The sequence below is a fragment of the Lepidothrix coronata genome, unplaced genomic scaffold (assembly GCF_001604755.1).
Source record: "Lepidothrix coronata isolate B3197 unplaced genomic scaffold, Lepidothrix_coronata-1.0 Scaffold199, whole genome shotgun sequence".
NCBI classification, from domain to species: Eukaryota; Metazoa; Chordata; class Aves; order Passeriformes; family Pipridae; genus Lepidothrix; species Lepidothrix coronata.
The window spans coordinates 410,150-427,708 of NW_016690379.1; the positions used below are offsets into that span (position 1 = coordinate 410,150).

Here is a 17,559-nt window from a genome sequence, read left to right on the forward strand (position 1 = left end):
GCTGTTTGATCTAGGGAAAGGCCAGTGATAAGCCAAGTCAAGAACTTGACTCTGTCCGAGACGCTGACATCATTAGCCTGTTTGTTTAAGATGGAATTTAATCATGGGGATATTTTTCCCTCTATACTTGCTTTGTTTATTATTTTCCCTGATTGCCAGCACTTTCTCTCAGCGGGGGAAATTCATTAAAGGGCTGGGATCTAATTGGCTGGTTGGGTCTGTCTGATGGCAGACACACTGTTCAGCAAGGGATGGAGCTGGGAAATACAGCTCAGGGAGATTTCTTGCACCAGAACCTCAGGTGGGTTTATCACCCCCGAGAAGCTGTTGCTGAGTCTGGACCTGGGCTACAAAATATTCACGAGGGAGAACTGGAAATTCAGAGCAGAGCTGTGGGGCTGGGAGACAGGCTGGGAACCTGCTCAGCCATGGGATCGGGAGGCAGGGACAAGACATGCAGACAGATGTGGGAAAGCTGAATGACTGTTCATCAGAGAGGCTTTTGGCATGAGTGCAGGGGCTGGGAAGAGCCTAGGACACTGCTTAGTCTCGGCCTGCACCAGTCCTCCAAAGGTAAAGCTTGTCATGGCCCTTAGAAAGGTATCCCCAGGTGAAAAGGAGCAGCAGGGATGCCAGTGTGAGCATGCCTGCAGAGGGCACTGGATCGGGCACCTGGTACTGCAGGAAGAGGGATGTGCCTCCTTTCCCGGAGCTGTCCCTCCAGAGCCATAGGCTGAGATCCCTCCTGAGTCCCGTGGGTGCAGATCAGAGCCTGGAATCAGAAACACCCCATTGCTGGAGCTGTTTTACAGCAAAGTGCACTTGATTGCCCCTGTGATGTCTAAAGGAGTGGGGTTGATGACCTCCCTTTTTCTAAAAGCCATTAGCTCTCATTTGCATAATGATTCTGTTGACCTAAATCCTCCCCAAAGTTTCGGCTGCCTGCATCATACTTTCCTCCCTGCCCGGGTCTGCTGGGCCACTCTGCTACACAGTGCTCATGTCTCCCAGCTCTGAGGCAGCTGCTCATCAGCAAGGACTGGCATCAGTCCCACTGTGCTCATTCAGGTTCCGTGGAACTCGTTGTCAAGGTGAGCACTGAGTTCAGCAGTGCAAGGGGGAAGAGGTTCTGGTACATTCAGATCACTCCTTAAGCGCTCAGCAACCTGGATGTTGTTTCTTGATACATTCTCCTGCCTGAATCATCAGCTTTTTCCACCCCCTCTTCTCCTCCTGTGTTGGGCAATGACCCACTTAGATACAGGCCAAACCACAAATAATTACCAAGATCCTTGTTTTATATCTGACCACTTCCTCCCTCCCCTCCCAGCCTGGCCAGTTTGGGATGATTCTCCCCTCTTCCCAGGCATGGCTGGTAATAGTAAAATAAGGGTTCTCTTGAGTTCATCATCTCTCTGGTGAGACCCAGATACAGGGCAGGACTAGTCTGCCCAGATGTTTTGGCATCTTCATCACTGACATGAAGTAGCAACAGTTATCTCTCTGCACATCACTTCCTAGAGTAAACCAAGGACTCATCCACAGCCTCTCATGGCAGGAGAGGATTGGGAAGGCTGTGGAATGCCAGTGGGACTGGGCAGTGTGGCAGGAACACCTCGGATGGAAACAGCCTTTGATCGTGGTGCCAGTATCTCCCACTGCAAACCGTGCCAGGGCTGCCCAGCCTTGCAAAGTCTTGGCAGCCCCACCGGTGGTGAAACTGAGGCACGAGAAAGGTCAAGTGACTCGCCCCAGGCAAAAAGGCAGCTGCTGGCAGAGCCAAGATTAACATCCCTGCTCGCCTGCCAGGCAATCCAGGACCGGCTGGATCCCTTTTGCACGACATCACTCGTTAACACCAACTTCCAAAGAGCTGCTAAAACCCTCTGTGCCAGGCAATCCAGGATGGCTCTGTCCCCTTTGCACGGCATCACTCATTAGCATCACCTCCCAGGAGCTGGTAAAGCTCCCTGTGCAGGAGCAGCAGCCCCTGGAGCTGGGAGAAGCCACTCCCAGGACCTGCCTCTGCGCCACGGGGAAACTATTTAGGGTGGAGAAGTTCGGGGAGGGCTCCCAGACGCTGGAGGTGTCCGGTCTGTTATACTGCAGGTGGGGCCAGCTCCACTCACATTCTTGGCTTTGCTTTTTTTCTCCTTTTTTTTTTTTTCTGGGAAAAACTTTAATGACCCAGAGATGAGCCAGGCCAGGCCTCGCTATGTCGTGGACCGCCCCGCGTACTCCGTCAGCCTCTTCGACGAGGAGTTTGAGAAGAAAGCCAGAACTTACCCCATTGGGGAAAAGCTGAGGAGCCTTTTCAGGTAACAGAGAATGCTACAGCTGGGGTAAACGTAGATGTAGTCTGGAGTTGGGGTATAACTCAGACCTGGGGATGTAGTTCCCATTTTTATCCTGGGAAGCCTTCTCCGTGGTCTTCGGGGTTTTGATGGATGAAAGGGCATGGGAGAAATGCAAATTGTACTGAAGCAAGTGAAACTGGGGGCTCTTTTCACCGTTGAGCTGGAAGGCAAATCAGCAGAAGAGTTTGCACTAAGTGCATTTGGGATTTGGGGTTCTGTTTCCAGAGGTGTTTTTTTGAATAGTGAAAAGAGTACAATTGGTGGTGTGGGTATTGGCATGTGGATTATTTTTTTAAGCTTTTCATCTGTATTTTCCTTTTATCAGCTTCCTGATCAAAACCAATACCAACTTAAAGAAAGGTTTATAATCATGCAAATAAAGATGAATAACCCTGCTGATACATTTCCTGGAAATCTATCTTCCTTCCTTGGAAAAAAGGAAGGCAGTAATACAGGAAAGAATAAACATGCACATAGCAAAAAGAAATGTGAGATGTTGCATGTGTCAATCCAGAAACAATCTTCTTTTTTCAGACACGCTTGGAGGGTTTTTTGTGACCAAGCACCTGAAAAAGTTCATCTTTGGCTCTGTGCAACTGTCCCATGAATCTCTGAGCTGTGTTTCCTCCCCACAGCTCACCTATCCCCTGTCTGAAGGGGAGCAGGATATTGGGGAGCTAAATCCTTCATTCTTTGCAGGTTCCAGCTGTGGCAGCATTGGGGACCTCTCACTATATGAGGAAGGTCCCCATAATAACCCTCCACCGTGTGTACAGCTAATTAACCATGAGAATCTTGGCCTTGTAGGGAAGGGAAGTGCCCCAAACTCTGGGCTCAGAATTTGGTGAGGGAGAAAGGTTGAGACAGTCCTGGGAAGATCCTTCCTTGCTCACTTCCCAGCTCCCCTGCTTCCTCCCTTCTTTACTTATTTGCTTTTATTTTTTATATCTCCTTTAGGTGTTCGGCTTCCAGATTCAAACTCACCCTCTTTCGCCTGTTCCCGATACTCGTGTGGCTTCCCAAGTATAAAATTAAGGACTATATTTTGCCTGATGTCCTCGGTGGGCTCAGTGCTGGGACGATTCAGGTGCCACAAGGTGAGATGTGATGACTGTCTGGGTCTCCAAAAGGGAGTACCAGTTTGCCAGCTGAAGGTCTGCAGACGATGCTGATGCCCAGTTTGGGGGGGGTTTCCTGCCTCCCCTGCTGACATGTATAAACCCAAACTCTACCTCCAACCTGGTTGTTCCTATATTTCTTTGCAGTGCCCATTTCCCTTGTGTTTTCCAGGGATGGCCTTTGCTCTCCTGGCCAATCTGCCTCCTGTCAATGGGCTCTACTCCTCCTTCTTCCCCTTGGTACCATACTTCTTCCTTGGGGGAATCCATCAGATGGTCCCAGGTAAGAGTCTGCAGAGCGATTGTCTGCACAAAACAGTTAAATACTGGCTGGGAATACTCAGTGTGTCCCAGAATGGGGCTGTTTGGTCTGTCAGGGGTTTGTGGGATCCCTGATTCTGGCTGCACAGCAGGATCTGACCCCACTGAACCGTGGCCACATCCCTCTGTGGGGCTGGTGACTGGCTGGGTGACTCGGCCTGCAGAGCCCAACCTGCCCCAGCGCCTTCCAGGACAGGATGCTCCCTAGAGAGAGCTCCTGACCTCACTGTCTTGTGCTGCAGGTACCTTTGCTGTCATCAGCATTATTGTTGGCAACATCTGCAATGAGTTGGCTCCAGAGTCGGACTTCCAGTACTTCAACCACACCACCAATGAGACCAGCGTGAACACCACGGCCCTGGAGGCGGCCAGGCTGGAGATCTCTGCCACCTTAGCCTGCCTGACAGCCATCATACAGGTAAGGACTTGCTGCACCACCCCTGCTGAGTCCTCTGACCCGCGGGGAGTCAGCCAAGCTCTCCCTGGAGCAGGGATGGTGGCAGCAGATGCTGGAAGAGGCCCCACTTCTCAGTGGGATGCCTCAAAATAGGGGTTTGGGGGGATGCCACCCCTGCTTTGGTCTCGGTGTGAAATTCTCCACGCAGTGAGGGCAGGATAGCAGCCAGTGGTGGCACCCTGCAGCTCTCCTCTCCCCATCCCTGCTCCAGGACAGCCTAGCCCGTGGCTGTGTGGGAGGGAGCAGCCTGTCTGACACCTCTGCAGCTCTGCAGCCCTTCAGTCCAGCTTGGTCCCACCAAAATCCCCCAGACGTTGTGCCAAGCTTTGGGAAGAGGCTCTTCCTAAGAGTCCCTGCTGTCCCCGCAGCCAGAGGTGGCCCAGCCCTGTCCTGGATGCAGGAGCTCTGCCTGCCAAGGGGTCACTGCCCTGGAGCTGCTGTCCCTGTGCCACCCCAGGGGGGATCATCCCCTCCAAAACCCTGTGGGGCAGCTGGGCCGGGGGGGATCTGTCCCCCTCCAGAGGGGGGGATCTGTCCATCCAATAACCTGCAAGGAAACACCTGTGGGAGATGCTCCGTCCTCCTCCTCCTCTGTCCACACCGGTGCCAAAGGGACACTTGGGGCTGTCACGGTTCTGATGGCACCTCGTCTGTCCCACCCTCTAGCTGTGCCTGGGATTTGTGCAGTTTGGCTTTGTTGCCATCTACCTCTCCGAGTCCTTCATCAGGGGCTTCATGACGGCGGCGGGGCTGCAGATCCTCATCTCCGTGCTCAAGTACGTCTTCGGCTTGACAGTCCCGTCTTACACCGGGCCCTTAGCTATCGTCTACGTAAGTGGGTGCTCTGGGCAGACACCTTCCACCACCCCTCAGGCATCACTGACACCCCCCTGAGGGAAAGGGGGGGCTTGGAGAGAAGGGAAGGGCGGAGGGAAGGGGAATCCGTCCACCAGCCCTGCCCTGCACACCCTGCTGCTGCCCTGCAGGGCATTAGCTGAGCCCCTGTCTGAGAGTTTCCAATAAGAAATCATTAAATGGGGCTGGGATTTGGGGAGAATGTGAACTGTGTTGCTTTACATTTACAATCGTTAGCAAAAGAAACTTCCTCTATGAGCAGGTTTTCCCATTCCCTGGATTTCCTGTATCTTCCGTGGATGCATCCTCCACTGATGCAGGCAGAACTGCATTTAACCACCAGCACAGGCCCAGGGCTGGTGGCTGATCCCTCAGAGAAGTTTCCAGCACTTCTCTCATCCCATCTCATCTCCCCTCCCATCTCAGGGTGTTTGCAGTGATTATGGTGACAAGTTCTCTCCGCTGTGCTGCCCGTGTTGCCCGGAGTCTCTGGTTCCCTGTGACACCTTCTCCTCTTCTCTCCCCTTCAGACATTCATTGACATTTGTAAAGGTCTGCCCAAAACCAACCTGGCCTCCCTGGTCTATGCCTTGGTCAGTGCTGTGCTCCTGATCGTTGTCAAGGAGCTCAACCTCAAGTACATGAAGAAGATCCGGATGCCCATCCCCATGGAGATCATCATCGTAAGTGACACCCAGGCTGTCCCTCAGACCCTCCCCGCCCCTCCCAGCCCTGCTGGTCACAGCAGACCCATCATGTAGAGTGTCTACACAGTGAATATGACGTGGCTTGGGGTCAGAAATTGGGCCATCCTCATGCAGGACACCTCTGACTCCCAGCTCAGCCCTGTTAGGTTGTACCTGCATCCTGGGGATGGGGAACATAACTCCTGCTGGGACTGTTTTCTCCTCTCCTCGCCCAAATTTGGTGGTGATTTTATTCTGCCAGCCCCGAGAGCACAGCAAGATTAGTGCTCTGAGCCAGCTCAGCTCTCCCTGCTCACTCACTGCTCTTTATTCTCTTTATTGCCTTTCAGGTAATAGTTGCAACTGCAATCTCTGGCAGCTTTAACATGCCCGAGAAGTACGGCATGCCAGTCGTCGGGAAGATCAGTATGGGGTAAGAGCCTGTGCAGCTCTGACTCACCTTCCAGACAGTTTTCCTTCCTCCTCCTCCTCCTCCTGCAACCTGGAAAACACCTCACTCTTCCCTGCTGTGTGACAGTCCCCTTCCAGGACTGTCAGGCAGCACTGTGACACAACCCCCACCACCCACTCGAGCTGTGCACAGCGCAGACATGGGTTATGTCACTCCTGAGCACACCAGCTCCTCACCCACCCCGCCGGCCCACAGACACTCACGTCACAACTCTGCTCTGAGTGCAGGTTCCCAGAGCCCACCCTGCCCCTGGTGAGCAAGTGGAAGGACATGGTGGGCACGGCCTTCTCGCTCGCCATCGTGGGCTACGTGATCAACCTGGCCATGGGCAGGACTCTGGCAGCCAAGCACGGCTACGACGTGGACCCCAACCAGGTAACGCTCGGGTTGGGAGGCGCGGGCAGGGACTGCTCCTCTCGCTCTCAGGCGTGAAGGGAAAACCTCCCGGCGTGAACGGGAGAAGCGCTCGGACGTGCCGCGCTCCAACCAGACGAGCTGCTCCCCCTCGCTGGCAGGCTCAGGTGGCACAGTGCCACGTGGGGGCAAAAGGACACGGCAGACACGTCTCCACTGAGCTGCAGAGAGCCTGGAAGAGGGAAGGGAGCCTAAGGCTGAGCTCTGCTGCCTTGCTCTCCCTCCAGACCCGGGGGTTCTGCTGGCACAGACGGCCTTTTTGGCAGGTTGTTGGAGCACAACAGGCACATGTATTTCTCAGCGAGCAGAGAAAGACCTGGATTCCTGGTGTGTCACCCAGATACTGTGGGAGGCAGGACATTAAATAATCCTCTTTTGTCATCACTGGCACAGTGGCAGCTTTCAATAACAGCCACACATACCACATGGAGCCCTGCCCTTAGTGTGTCAACAGATGACAACGTGTTTATGTGGAATTGTGCTTCCAGGTTTCCCTGCTATACCAGAACCCATCCCAGCTCTTACTGAAAGGAAAGAGTCTGGGATACACTGCAGGGAAAACAGGGCCCTTCTCTGGCCACACAGACCCCAGACTCAGGCACCTGCTCTCCTGGTTGCTCACACATGTTGGCAGGACGGGCTGCTGTTCTTTGTGATGACTATATTCCACATCTCTGCAGGAAATGCTGGCCCTGGGCTGCAGCAACTTCTTTGGATCCTTCTTCAAAATCCACGTGATCTGCTGTGCTCTCTCTGTCACTCTTGCCGTGGATGGGGCAGGAGCAAAATCCCAAGTTAGTACCTCCTCCTCCTCCTCTTCCTCCTCCTCCTCTCTTCCCTACATGACCCTCCTTGAGCACAAACCCTTGAGCTGCCACGTGCTTTGCCAGCCTGACGTGGCTCTGCAGGTCTGGAGAAGCTTCACATTCGAGTGCTCCACGTTGTTGTTGCTAAAGGAGAATTTCTTCCCTCTCCAACCCCATTTTGTTCCCTGGGTGGTTCTTTGGATTGGTCACAGATGTAGAGCTGTCAATCTGCATTCCCAGTCTGGCTCTCAGAGCTACCAGCGAGGGAAGTTTGTGGTTATCTGTGAGATCTTCAAAATCCTGCCTATTTTCAGAGGCAATCATCTGCTCACAGAAAATACTGCAGTGACCAGTTGTGCCCTTGGCTGCAGCAGCAGGAGGAGAAAGGCCCCTGGGGAGTTTGGGGAGACATTGCTGTTTGCTGAAGTGATTTCTCTCCTCTCTGAAGGTGGCAAGTTTCTTTGTGGCCTTGGTGGTTATGGTGACCATGTTGTCTCTGGGAATCTACCTGGAACCTCTTCCAAAGGTAACACAAACATCTGTGCAAGCGGCCGTTGCGACACAGGCTCCACACACCCAAGAGAAGGCGCAGTCTGGCTCCAAAAAAACCCTCATGCAGACTGCTGCATGGGAGGGGGTTTGTTCCTGGCCTGGAGACCTCTCTGGACTGAGCCTCTGGAAGCAAGATCACAGAATCATAGAATGGATGGGGTTGGAAGGGACCTTAAAGCTCATCTCATTCCACCCCCTGCCATGGGCAGGGACACCTTCCACTAGCCCAGGTTGCTCCAAGCCCCGTCCAACCTGGCCTTGGGCACTTCCAGGGATGGGGCAGCCACAGCTTCTCTGGGCAAATAGAAGTCTAAACAACAGTCTAAATTACAGTCAGAGAATAGTCTAAAATACTCTGCTTAGATTCAGGCAAGATCTTTGTGAGCATCAGCCTTCCCCATTTCCTTGTGGGATCCGGACCAAGGAAGGCAGATGCTGCAGAAAGCATCTGCTGCCAAACATGGCACATCCACATCCTGGCTGACACCATCTCCTCTCCTCCACAGTCTGTCCTGGGAGCCCTCATTGCAGTGAACCTGAAAAACTCCCTCAAGCAGTTGGCTGATCCCTTCTACCTGTGGAAGAAGAGCAAGCTGGACTGCGTGAGTGCCTGGGGTGGTGGGAGCATCACCTGCCTCACCTGGCAGCCCAGCCCAGGGCTGTGTGGGGCCTGGGCAGGACCAGCAGGTTCTGGGGGGCATTTAGGGGTGTGAATCCCTTGCAGGAGGTGGGTTTTGCTCTCTCAGTGTGATGGTACTTCCAACCCCTCACCAACGAGGTCCCGGAGCCTGTCCTGGCCAGCTGAGCACCCTGGTGCTCAGAGCACATATCAGAGAGGCCTGAACTATTACCTGCTGTGTTTAAATGCCAATCAACTGCGGGAGCCTGTTTGCCCAGAACTAGCCAAACCGGCCCTGCTCAATATCTGGGAGTCATGACTTAAAAACTCACACAATAGCCCTCCAGGGTGAGGAGAGCCCTTCACAGTGATAAGGACTCCAGGCACTGGTTGATGTATAAACCCAGGCAGGGGGTGCGGGGGAGTGAGAACGGAATTTGGAAATGTCTGACATAAAAAGACAGTGTTTGAACAGGACTCCCACGGCTGAGTGGTGTGTGTGGACACTGAGCCAATATCCTGTCAGGTCCCGACAAACCCCCTTATCGGAGGAATCAGGAGTCCAGAGGGGCTGACCTGAGTCTTTAAGAGCTTTCCCAAAATACTGTTCAAACAGGTGCTGGAGGAGGGATGGGTTGGCAATTTGAGCACATCTCTGAGCGGGTTCTGCTGATGCTGGTGGGTGGGTTGGAAGGTCTGTCGGCTCTGGCAGTTCATGTGAGGGCAGTGAAGTTACTAACCTTTACCAGAGCTCACACAGGGGAGCACAGACCGACCCCATGGGCTTAGAGACCCCAGGGCAAAGCCTGAGCAGACCCCTGAGGGGATGGTGGACTGAGTGGAGGTGCTTGGTGCTGCCTGGAGATTGGTGCAGGGAGAGCAGGGACCAGGCAGATGCCAGTGGAGTGAACGGGATTCCCCTGACCTTAATCTCCTTGGAATTTGAACTAGATTCAGTGTCTTGTCCCAAAATGGGGAACACTGATTCTGGGTGTTGTCAGGCCACTGGTGTTCATCACCTTAAGGCTGGTTGTGTTTCAGGACAACTAACTCCACAGATAGAGCCCAGCACGAAGCCTGGATGGTGGGAAGCCCTTCCCTGCCATTTATATACACAATCCATATAAATGAGGAGGCTGAAGTCATCAGTTACTCTGACTTGTCCAAGGTCAAAGTTAGGTTTCATTAGTCTTGAGGATGGGATTAAAATAACCTGATAATGATTCTCAGAGGGCAAGTTTATGAGCTGGGGCAGGACTAATTTCATGTGGAAGGAGCTGCTCAAGCGCTAACACATAAAAATGACAGATGTCAGAGCTCTGAGCTGGAGGTGAAGCAGGTTTTGGGGTGCTCTGTCATACTTGGCCATCAGACCTGCTCTGTGGCCGGGCCATTTATAGCAGGTGCTCAGGAGGTTTTCGGGGAGATGCTGATTCCTTCTGAAATGCTCTGACTGCCAGCAGGAGCTTCTTGGGGCTGAGAGCAGATGGTGTGATCTGCAGGAGCCTTTCCTGGGCTAGCCAGGCTGATACTTTTTTGGATGGAATGAGCACTGTCTTTGTGCAGTCGTGAAGAAACACACTGGCTGCTTTTACGCCTGAGAAACTGGGGCTCCTGGCAAACTTCCCAGCAAGGATGTTCCGTGCGAAAACACGCAAAAAAAACGGAGAATTCGGGTTCTGGAGGATTCAAGTCTTGGTCTATTGATCCTATGTGGTTTTGGGAGTCCGGGATATCAGCACAGGGCCGTTTTCCATCCATCCCTGGCGGAGAGAAATGACCTGCCACGCTCTTCTCTCCCTGCAGCTGGTGTGGCTGGTGAGCTTCCTCTCCGCTTTCTTCCTGAGCCTTCCCTACGGAGTCGCGGTGGGCGTGGGATTTTCCGTGCTGGTCGTGGTTTTCCATACCCAGTTGTGAGTACCAGCGCAGCGACCAGAGACAGCAAAACCTGCCAGGGGCAGAATACAGGGTTTTATAACCGACCTCTGGCCCGTGTCTCGAAGGAACGCGCGGCAGGAGCCCGGGGGAGTGCAGGTGTCCTCCCCGGAATGTGCAAACAGGAATGGCAGGCGCTAATTTACCGCCTGCATTCCCGCTCCCGTGCACATCCCAAGGCGAGGGGAAGTCTCGGGGTATTTACTTCAGCATGAAAATCACCCTGCACAGCTCCCAGCAGAAAGTCCTGCTCATCAAAGGAGCGAGCCCTGTGCATGTGCAGAGGCCGGTGGGAAGTTTTCACACCCTTTTTAATCCATCAAAGCCCCTTTATTAACATTTCCCAGTCTGGGATCTCAAACTGCTGAGTCTTTTTTTTTTTTTTTTTTTCTTTCCCCTGTGGACTCTGCAGGGATGAAATGTATTTTCATAAAGCAAATTTTCAAATCCTGGTGTGGAATGTGAATCAAAGCAGTTTTCTTTCCCCTGCACCGTTCACTCCAATGCTGATCCCTTCTTTCCTGCAGCCGGAACGGCTCTGCCCTGGGCCAAGTGACTTCCACTGACATCTACAAGAATCCCAAATCCTACAACAAGGTAAGGTGAAGATAAAGCATCCTCAGGGAAAGTGCTGTTCCTTGTTTGCCACTGGCACCCAGGCCTGGTCTGAGCTCTTGTCTCTGTTGCAGGTACACGAGGTTAATGGGATTAAAATTGTGACCTATTGCTCACCTCTGTATTTTGCCAACTCAGAGATATTCCGTGAGAAGGTCGTAGCCAAGGTGAGTGATGCCCTGACAAATTTCTGCCTGCAGCCAATCCCAAATGGCCCTTGCTCTTTCCTGGATTGCTGCATGGAGATAATTAAGCCATGGATGATCGTGACAGATGGTCACATCCATCCTTTACTCTTCCATCCTCTCCTCCCTGAGCTTCAGGACTGTTTGTAGAGCTCATTTGAGGGGTTATACCTGAACCCTGGAAGGTATCCTCCTCCAAGCTCTGCCAAAACAGGGGCATCCTGCTACTGCAAGTCTCTCCTCCCTGCATGTGCAGGTACCCCGAGTTGCTGAAGATGTTTGGTTGCCATCAGGATCATCTCACCCCGGTGTACAGCTGGTGTCAGACTGGGAAATACCAGGAAAGACCCTGACTATGGGTCTGAACAGGCTTTTTCAAAGAGAACTCTTTCTTTCCAACAGACTGGGGTGGATCCTGGGAAAGTGTACTTGGCCAGGAAGAAGTATGTGAAACGGCAGGAGAAGGGGACAGCACAGCCACCAACGAAGCTCCCGAAATTCTTATTGAAGCAGAACAAGGTAACTCAGGTCAGGTTCCTGTGCTGATGAATAAGATCCCAAGTCCCCACCAAACAGCTCCCCTTGACATAGGATTTTCTGCATTCTCTTCCTGGCCACATTCACCACCTCTCACCTCCTTTCCTTCCCGCCCACATCTCCACTCCTCCCAGCAGCCAAAACCTTAGGATGCAGGAGGACTGGGAATGCCTGGGAGAGAGAAAGCCACAGAGATAGCTAGAATGGAAACATGGTGAACAATCTGGTAGAAACCAGGCTTGTCATCCTTCTCTGATGATGCACCTGTGTCAGCATTTCAGTTCCAAAGTGCCCTTTTGAAGCCCATTTTCCAGTCACCCCAGCTCCACTTGGTTTGCAGTGCTGAGCAGTGAAGATGAATCATGCCAAATTAATCTAACGAGCTCCAGCCCCAAGGGACACTCAGTCTAGGACCAGGCTGGAGTCATCCCAGATTAAAACACCTCATGCCAGTGGACACAGGCACATCCACCTGTCACCTCTCAGCCTGTGCTGGCAGTTGTGCCCTGCCCTGACTCTGCGTTTCTGCTTTGCTGCAGACCTTGTCTCTGCAAGAGCTCCAGAAGGACTTTGAAAGCACCTCTCCAACAGATACCAACAACAACCAGACGACTGCCAACAGCGCCAGCATCTCCTACGTCACCTTCCGTCCCCCTGCCAACGGTGCCGGGCAGGTGCAGAGCTCCAGGGACCTGGGCAGCACCACCACCCTGCAGGGAAGCACCTTCAGCGTCATGCCCAGGGCAGATGTTGACCCTGTGCTGACGGCACCGCCCTACATCAGCTTTCACACCATCATCCTGGACATGAGCGGGGTGTGTTTTGTCGACCTCATGGGCACAAAAGCTCTGAGCAAGGTTAGTTCTGCACTACCAACAAAGCCAAGCTGCAGTGCCTTCTGCTTCCTTGGGTATCTCTGATAAAAGGTGTTTACCTGCCTCAATAGGTTTGTGTGCTTTTCTCCTTCAGCATCCCCAGAACATGTAAAGCCCTGATATAAGACTTTATGTATTAAGAAAAGCTGGAGCAGCAGTCTTATTAATCCTTTCTCTCCCCTCTCATCCCTTCTAGTTGTGTTCCAGTTACCAGAAGATTGGGATTAAAGTGTTCTTGGCAAATGTGCAGGGTAAGAATCCACAAAGAACACATTTCCACGTGATCTTCCCCCATTTCTGTGCTCCTGACAGACAGGAGAACTTTTTTGTGTTCTTTATGCAAACCGTGTGAGATGTCAGCCTTTTGTTGGACCAAACCAGAACAGAGGAGAGAAGAGAACAGAAGAAAGGGAAGAGAAACACTGTTCTCTATGTATGAAATCAGTCCTTTCACTTGGGAAGTGACATGGCTGGAACATCTCCAAAAGTGGAGAACAAAATAGATCCCTACACTCATTTCTGCAGCAAACCTGCTTTTTCCCCATGCACCCCAGCCTTGCCTCAGCTCAGAGGCCACTGCCAGCCACAGACACCCTCAAAGGCTTCCTCCTTTGCTTTCCTCCTCATTCATGTGCCTTTTCCTCCCTCCAGCCCAGGTGTACAGTGACATCAGCACAGGTGGAGTCTTTGAGGAAGGAGGCCTGGACAGAAGTCACATCTTCCTGACCATCCACGATGCTGTTTTGTTTGCACAGGCAAATATCAAAGAAGTTGTCCACCCACCCATCTTGGAAGAGGTAAATTTGCTCCACAGGCTTTCCCAGCTCACAGGACTCTTCTTATCAGGTTTACAGGCTGAATAACAAATTGCTACTGCAACTGATAAAGCCTCCTGTTTATCTCAAGTGGCAAATGCCTAAATCCAACAAAATATTTCATCTCCTAGTTGTTGTGTACAGGCCAAGCACCTCCTGACTGAATGGATTTCCCTGGGAATTCAGAAATGTAAATGTCTTGTAACAACCCCTTGGCTGAGAGATGAATGTTGTCCCGTCCTGGAGAAGCCAGAAGAGCTGTTCCAGCACTGTGGCCTCAGTTTGGTGCTGGGTGGAACAGGCAGCTGCACACAGAGGCAGAATTTGGCCCTCAGAAACGAAGGCAAAGCAGATTCACCCATCCAGGAATGATCCCAGCATCCGTGGACTCTCCCTGGGTTGGGAGGAGAAAAGGCCAAGGCAGGAAGGTGGCACATTCTGACGGCACAGTGTCAGACAGGCTCTTTCCTCAAACAGGGGTTGGTTTATTGTGTGGTAATTTAGTTGGAATCAGGGCAGTGGGAGCCAATTATCTCACAAGAACAAGTTAAGGTATCTCATATCTGGGCACAGTGATATGTCAATGCCAGCTTAGTCACAGGAGATAAACAAAGGGAGCAGGATTCCTCCTGTGCCCCTTCTCCTGGGCATTTCTGTCGGAGCATGTGTGATGTTTTGAGCCTGGGTTAGTCATTATTTTTATTCTTTTTGACCCTGGTAATTTGTGGATTCGATTCTTCCCTGCACAGAGGCCAAACCAGACAGAGCTGTCCATCTCTGACGAGTCTGTGGATGAAAGCAGTGCAGAGTTCAAGAACCTGGAGGAGGTGAGTTCTAGTGCCAGGGCTCGCCTCAGCCACGGGTGTAAGGTGGAAATCAGAAGTCATGTTTGGGATTGATTAGACAGCAACTCCCCTGAGCCTGCAGGTAACTGCAATGCTTTGAAAAGTTAATTGCAACTATGATTTTAAGTCCCTGTCCTGAGGAGCTCTGGCAGGCACCTGGATGAGCAGCAGGTAGGTTACCCCACAGGGAACCCTTTAATCCATTCTGGGCCACACAGCTCAGGTTCACAGTCAGACCTGCGGTCTCCACACACTGGGGGGAACTTGGAGAATCAGGTTTAGCTCACACCCAAAAAAAAAGGATCATTGGTCAAGTTTTGCAGCACAGACTTTATTAATGACACATTGACTTACACTCACATTTGGGTCTTGGGGGGAGATCTGTTCCAGTGTTGACCTTTGCTATGCTATCCATGCACAGCTGGAGGCAGAGCAACTCCCACCACCAGCTTTGCCTCGTGGAGAAGGGATGGGAAGGGCTGGGGGTTCTGGTGGTGTTTCCCTGTGGGACTGAACAATGCTGAGCTGTGTGGGTGGGTCTGTGCCCTAACCCTGCGTGTCTTCTGTGCCCTTCAGGAGATGTTTGGAAGCATGTTCCACTCAGAAACCCAGACAGCCCTGTGAGCACAGGGAGCACCAGAGTGTGGGCAAACCCTCCAGAACAGACTCCTCCCTCCAATCCTTTTGTGAAGACCTGGGGATACAACAGGTTTGCAAAGCAAGAGGCCATCACACCTCTTGGACTGACAGATTCCTCCCTCCTTCCTGCTCTGTTTGTGGTGTTCAGAGCAGTGGACTCTGGAGCAGGCAACAGCAACCCAGGGAAGCAGGAACTCAGGAAATGCCATCTCATGGATTAGAGGAGAAGGGAGTTCATTTGAAGGCAGGTGCCTTAACCCAGGGGACGATCAGGCACCGGTGCCAAGCGCTCTCCTTTGTCTCACACAATCGAACCCTTCTGCCCACGTTGGATTACGTAATTTGGGCATCCTGCTCCTTCCTTTTCCCCTCTTCCCTCTCTTCCTGATGAAGTGAAATACAAGCAAATATTGAAAGCCTCTCAGGGCTTTTGATTCTCGAGCGAAAGCGGCTCTTGCAAGGCGCAGCTCTGCCGGGGAACGTCGTTCTAGGATGTGCACTGACCTTCGGGGGGTCTGGAAGTGCAGCCCCCCCAAATTCCCTTCCTGGCTGTGTAGCACCACCTCTGCCTCCCCTGTGGCCCCTCTTCCACGAGCCCCCTGCTCCCCTCTCTCTGTGACCCAGTGTCCCAGAAACCACTGCCTCAAAAACCAGTGCCTCAAACCAGTGCCGTATTTCTGACGCCCCAAAGATCTTGGCACTCTCCCTCAGAAGGGCTAATTTCTGAATTATGTGGGGTTTATTTACTAATAGGATGTGCTTTTAATCAGAAGTAAGAATTCCTTGTTACATGCATATTGCTCTGCCTGCCTGGTGGGTTGTGTACCTGCCCAAAAGACCCAGGGTCCAGTTCAAACTCCCCTTTAAGTTTTTTAAGGATCTTTTTACTGACCAAACAATACTTCAGAGAAGGCTCTTAGACAGTAAATGGCATGAAAGCATTAATCCCAAGGGAATTCTGGCTCTTCCCATCTTCTTGTTGACTGGAGAAACGAAGAGATTGAATCCAGAACATGGATAAGTGCTTTGGGGAAAGGTGTTTCTCGTTTTGATCCCAAATAGGAAATTCAGGGACAGGGAAGGAAGCCCTTCCTGCACATTTTTCATGATGCCATTGATCCAGAGCACTGAAACTGAAATTTGAGTGTATTTTATGCCTGCAACCAGGGAACAGCCCGAGTGACACCCTGGGCTGTGCAGGGCTTCTGGGGACAAGCTCTCAAATTGTCACTTGTGCAGCAAGAGAAACCTCTTGTTCAATATATGATATTTCCATACTAATTCTCTACTATATTTGACAAATTTCACTAAAATCCACCTCAGACTGATGCTGCCAGGACTATCTACCTCAGGCAAACTCGCCTGCCTCACTGACCCAGAGACAGACTGCAGAGATCTTCATCATTTCTAAAAACCTGACAGACATTCTTTTACATCTGAGTGATGCTTGTAACAACTGCTATTTTAGTTTCCTTTTCTGATGCCTTCCCTTCTTACCCAGTGCTGATGATTGTGACAGTAATGACAAGGTGACAATACAAAACCTGAAAATTCCAAGTGCAAGCCAAGGGTTAAAGGGACCCTTCTTTCTTCAGCTCATTTCAACCTCAAGTATGGCTTTTATGAAGATGAGGTTATAAAAAATTAGGATAAAGACACATACTTGTATGTCTTTAATTGCAACAAAACCAATTTTTGGTTTGCATTTCAAATCTCCCTACAAAATATTTCCAGCACTGGGATAAAATGCAGGAGTCACCAAACAAACCTGAACAGTAATGGAAGTAAATCTGGGCAGTCTGTCTTCTTCCCATGAATGCAAAAAAAATAAAGAGGGGCCTTAAAATAATGAAAGTAAATTATATTTTAAACTGTTATTTCTATTTTATTACTCTAAGATAATAGAAATATGAGCAAGCTTTAATGTACAGTTTTTGAGTACCTAGACATTAATGAGCTGATTCACCAGCAGATTGCTGAAGGCTTTCTGGGAAGAGAATGTGGGATTTTCCTCCAGCTCCCAGATATCCCATTTTTAAGGAAAAAGAGCTTCATGAACCATCTTAGCTAGGCAGCCATTAAAGGAAACAACATCAGGACCCTGCCAGCTTGGTTTTATGCAACATCTCATTAACTAAGTCACCATTTCTCTACCTCAGTTCCTGATTATGTGGTGCAGGAGAGAATAATAAAACCAAAGGAGGGTAGTTTCCAAGAGAAAAAACCCACTAGCTAATGGTTATTCCTTATTTTAATGTCAGACAGCAGTGATTTCTCTAGAACCATGCCTAGCTTGTTCTACAAGGTAAAATCAAGAGATTAAGTCTCTTAAATGATCTTTGAGGGTGATTACTCATGGTCTTTTGTTACTGCCTGAGCGCTCCTTTGAAAAAAGAGCAACAAAGAGGTTGGTGCAGTGGAACAAGAAGCTATCCTAATCAATATTTCTGTGTCTC

The 17,559-nt window shown here is 51.2% G+C and overlaps 1 protein-coding gene across 1 annotated transcript; it reads left to right on the plus strand.

Moving 5' to 3' along the window:
* The first annotated feature begins 2,193 nt into the window (after positions 1-2,193).
* Positions 2,194-15,316, plus strand: SLC26A9 (solute carrier family 26 member 9). The gene is made up of 20 exons (XM_017832104.1): positions 2,194-2,318; positions 3,315-3,454; positions 3,648-3,758; positions 4,039-4,214; positions 4,920-5,084; positions 5,639-5,791; positions 6,145-6,227; positions 6,494-6,641; positions 7,361-7,474; positions 7,935-8,012; positions 8,545-8,640; positions 10,464-10,570; positions 11,120-11,189; positions 11,282-11,374; positions 11,795-11,911; positions 12,469-12,786; positions 13,001-13,055; positions 13,456-13,601; positions 14,369-14,446; positions 15,041-15,316. Exons 1-20 carry the CDS (start codon positions 2,194-2,196, stop codon positions 15,086-15,088), a joined length of 2,421 nt encoding a protein of 806 aa, XP_017687593.1. The 3' UTR covers positions 15,089-15,316.
* Positions 15,317-17,559: the final 2,243 nt, after the last annotated feature.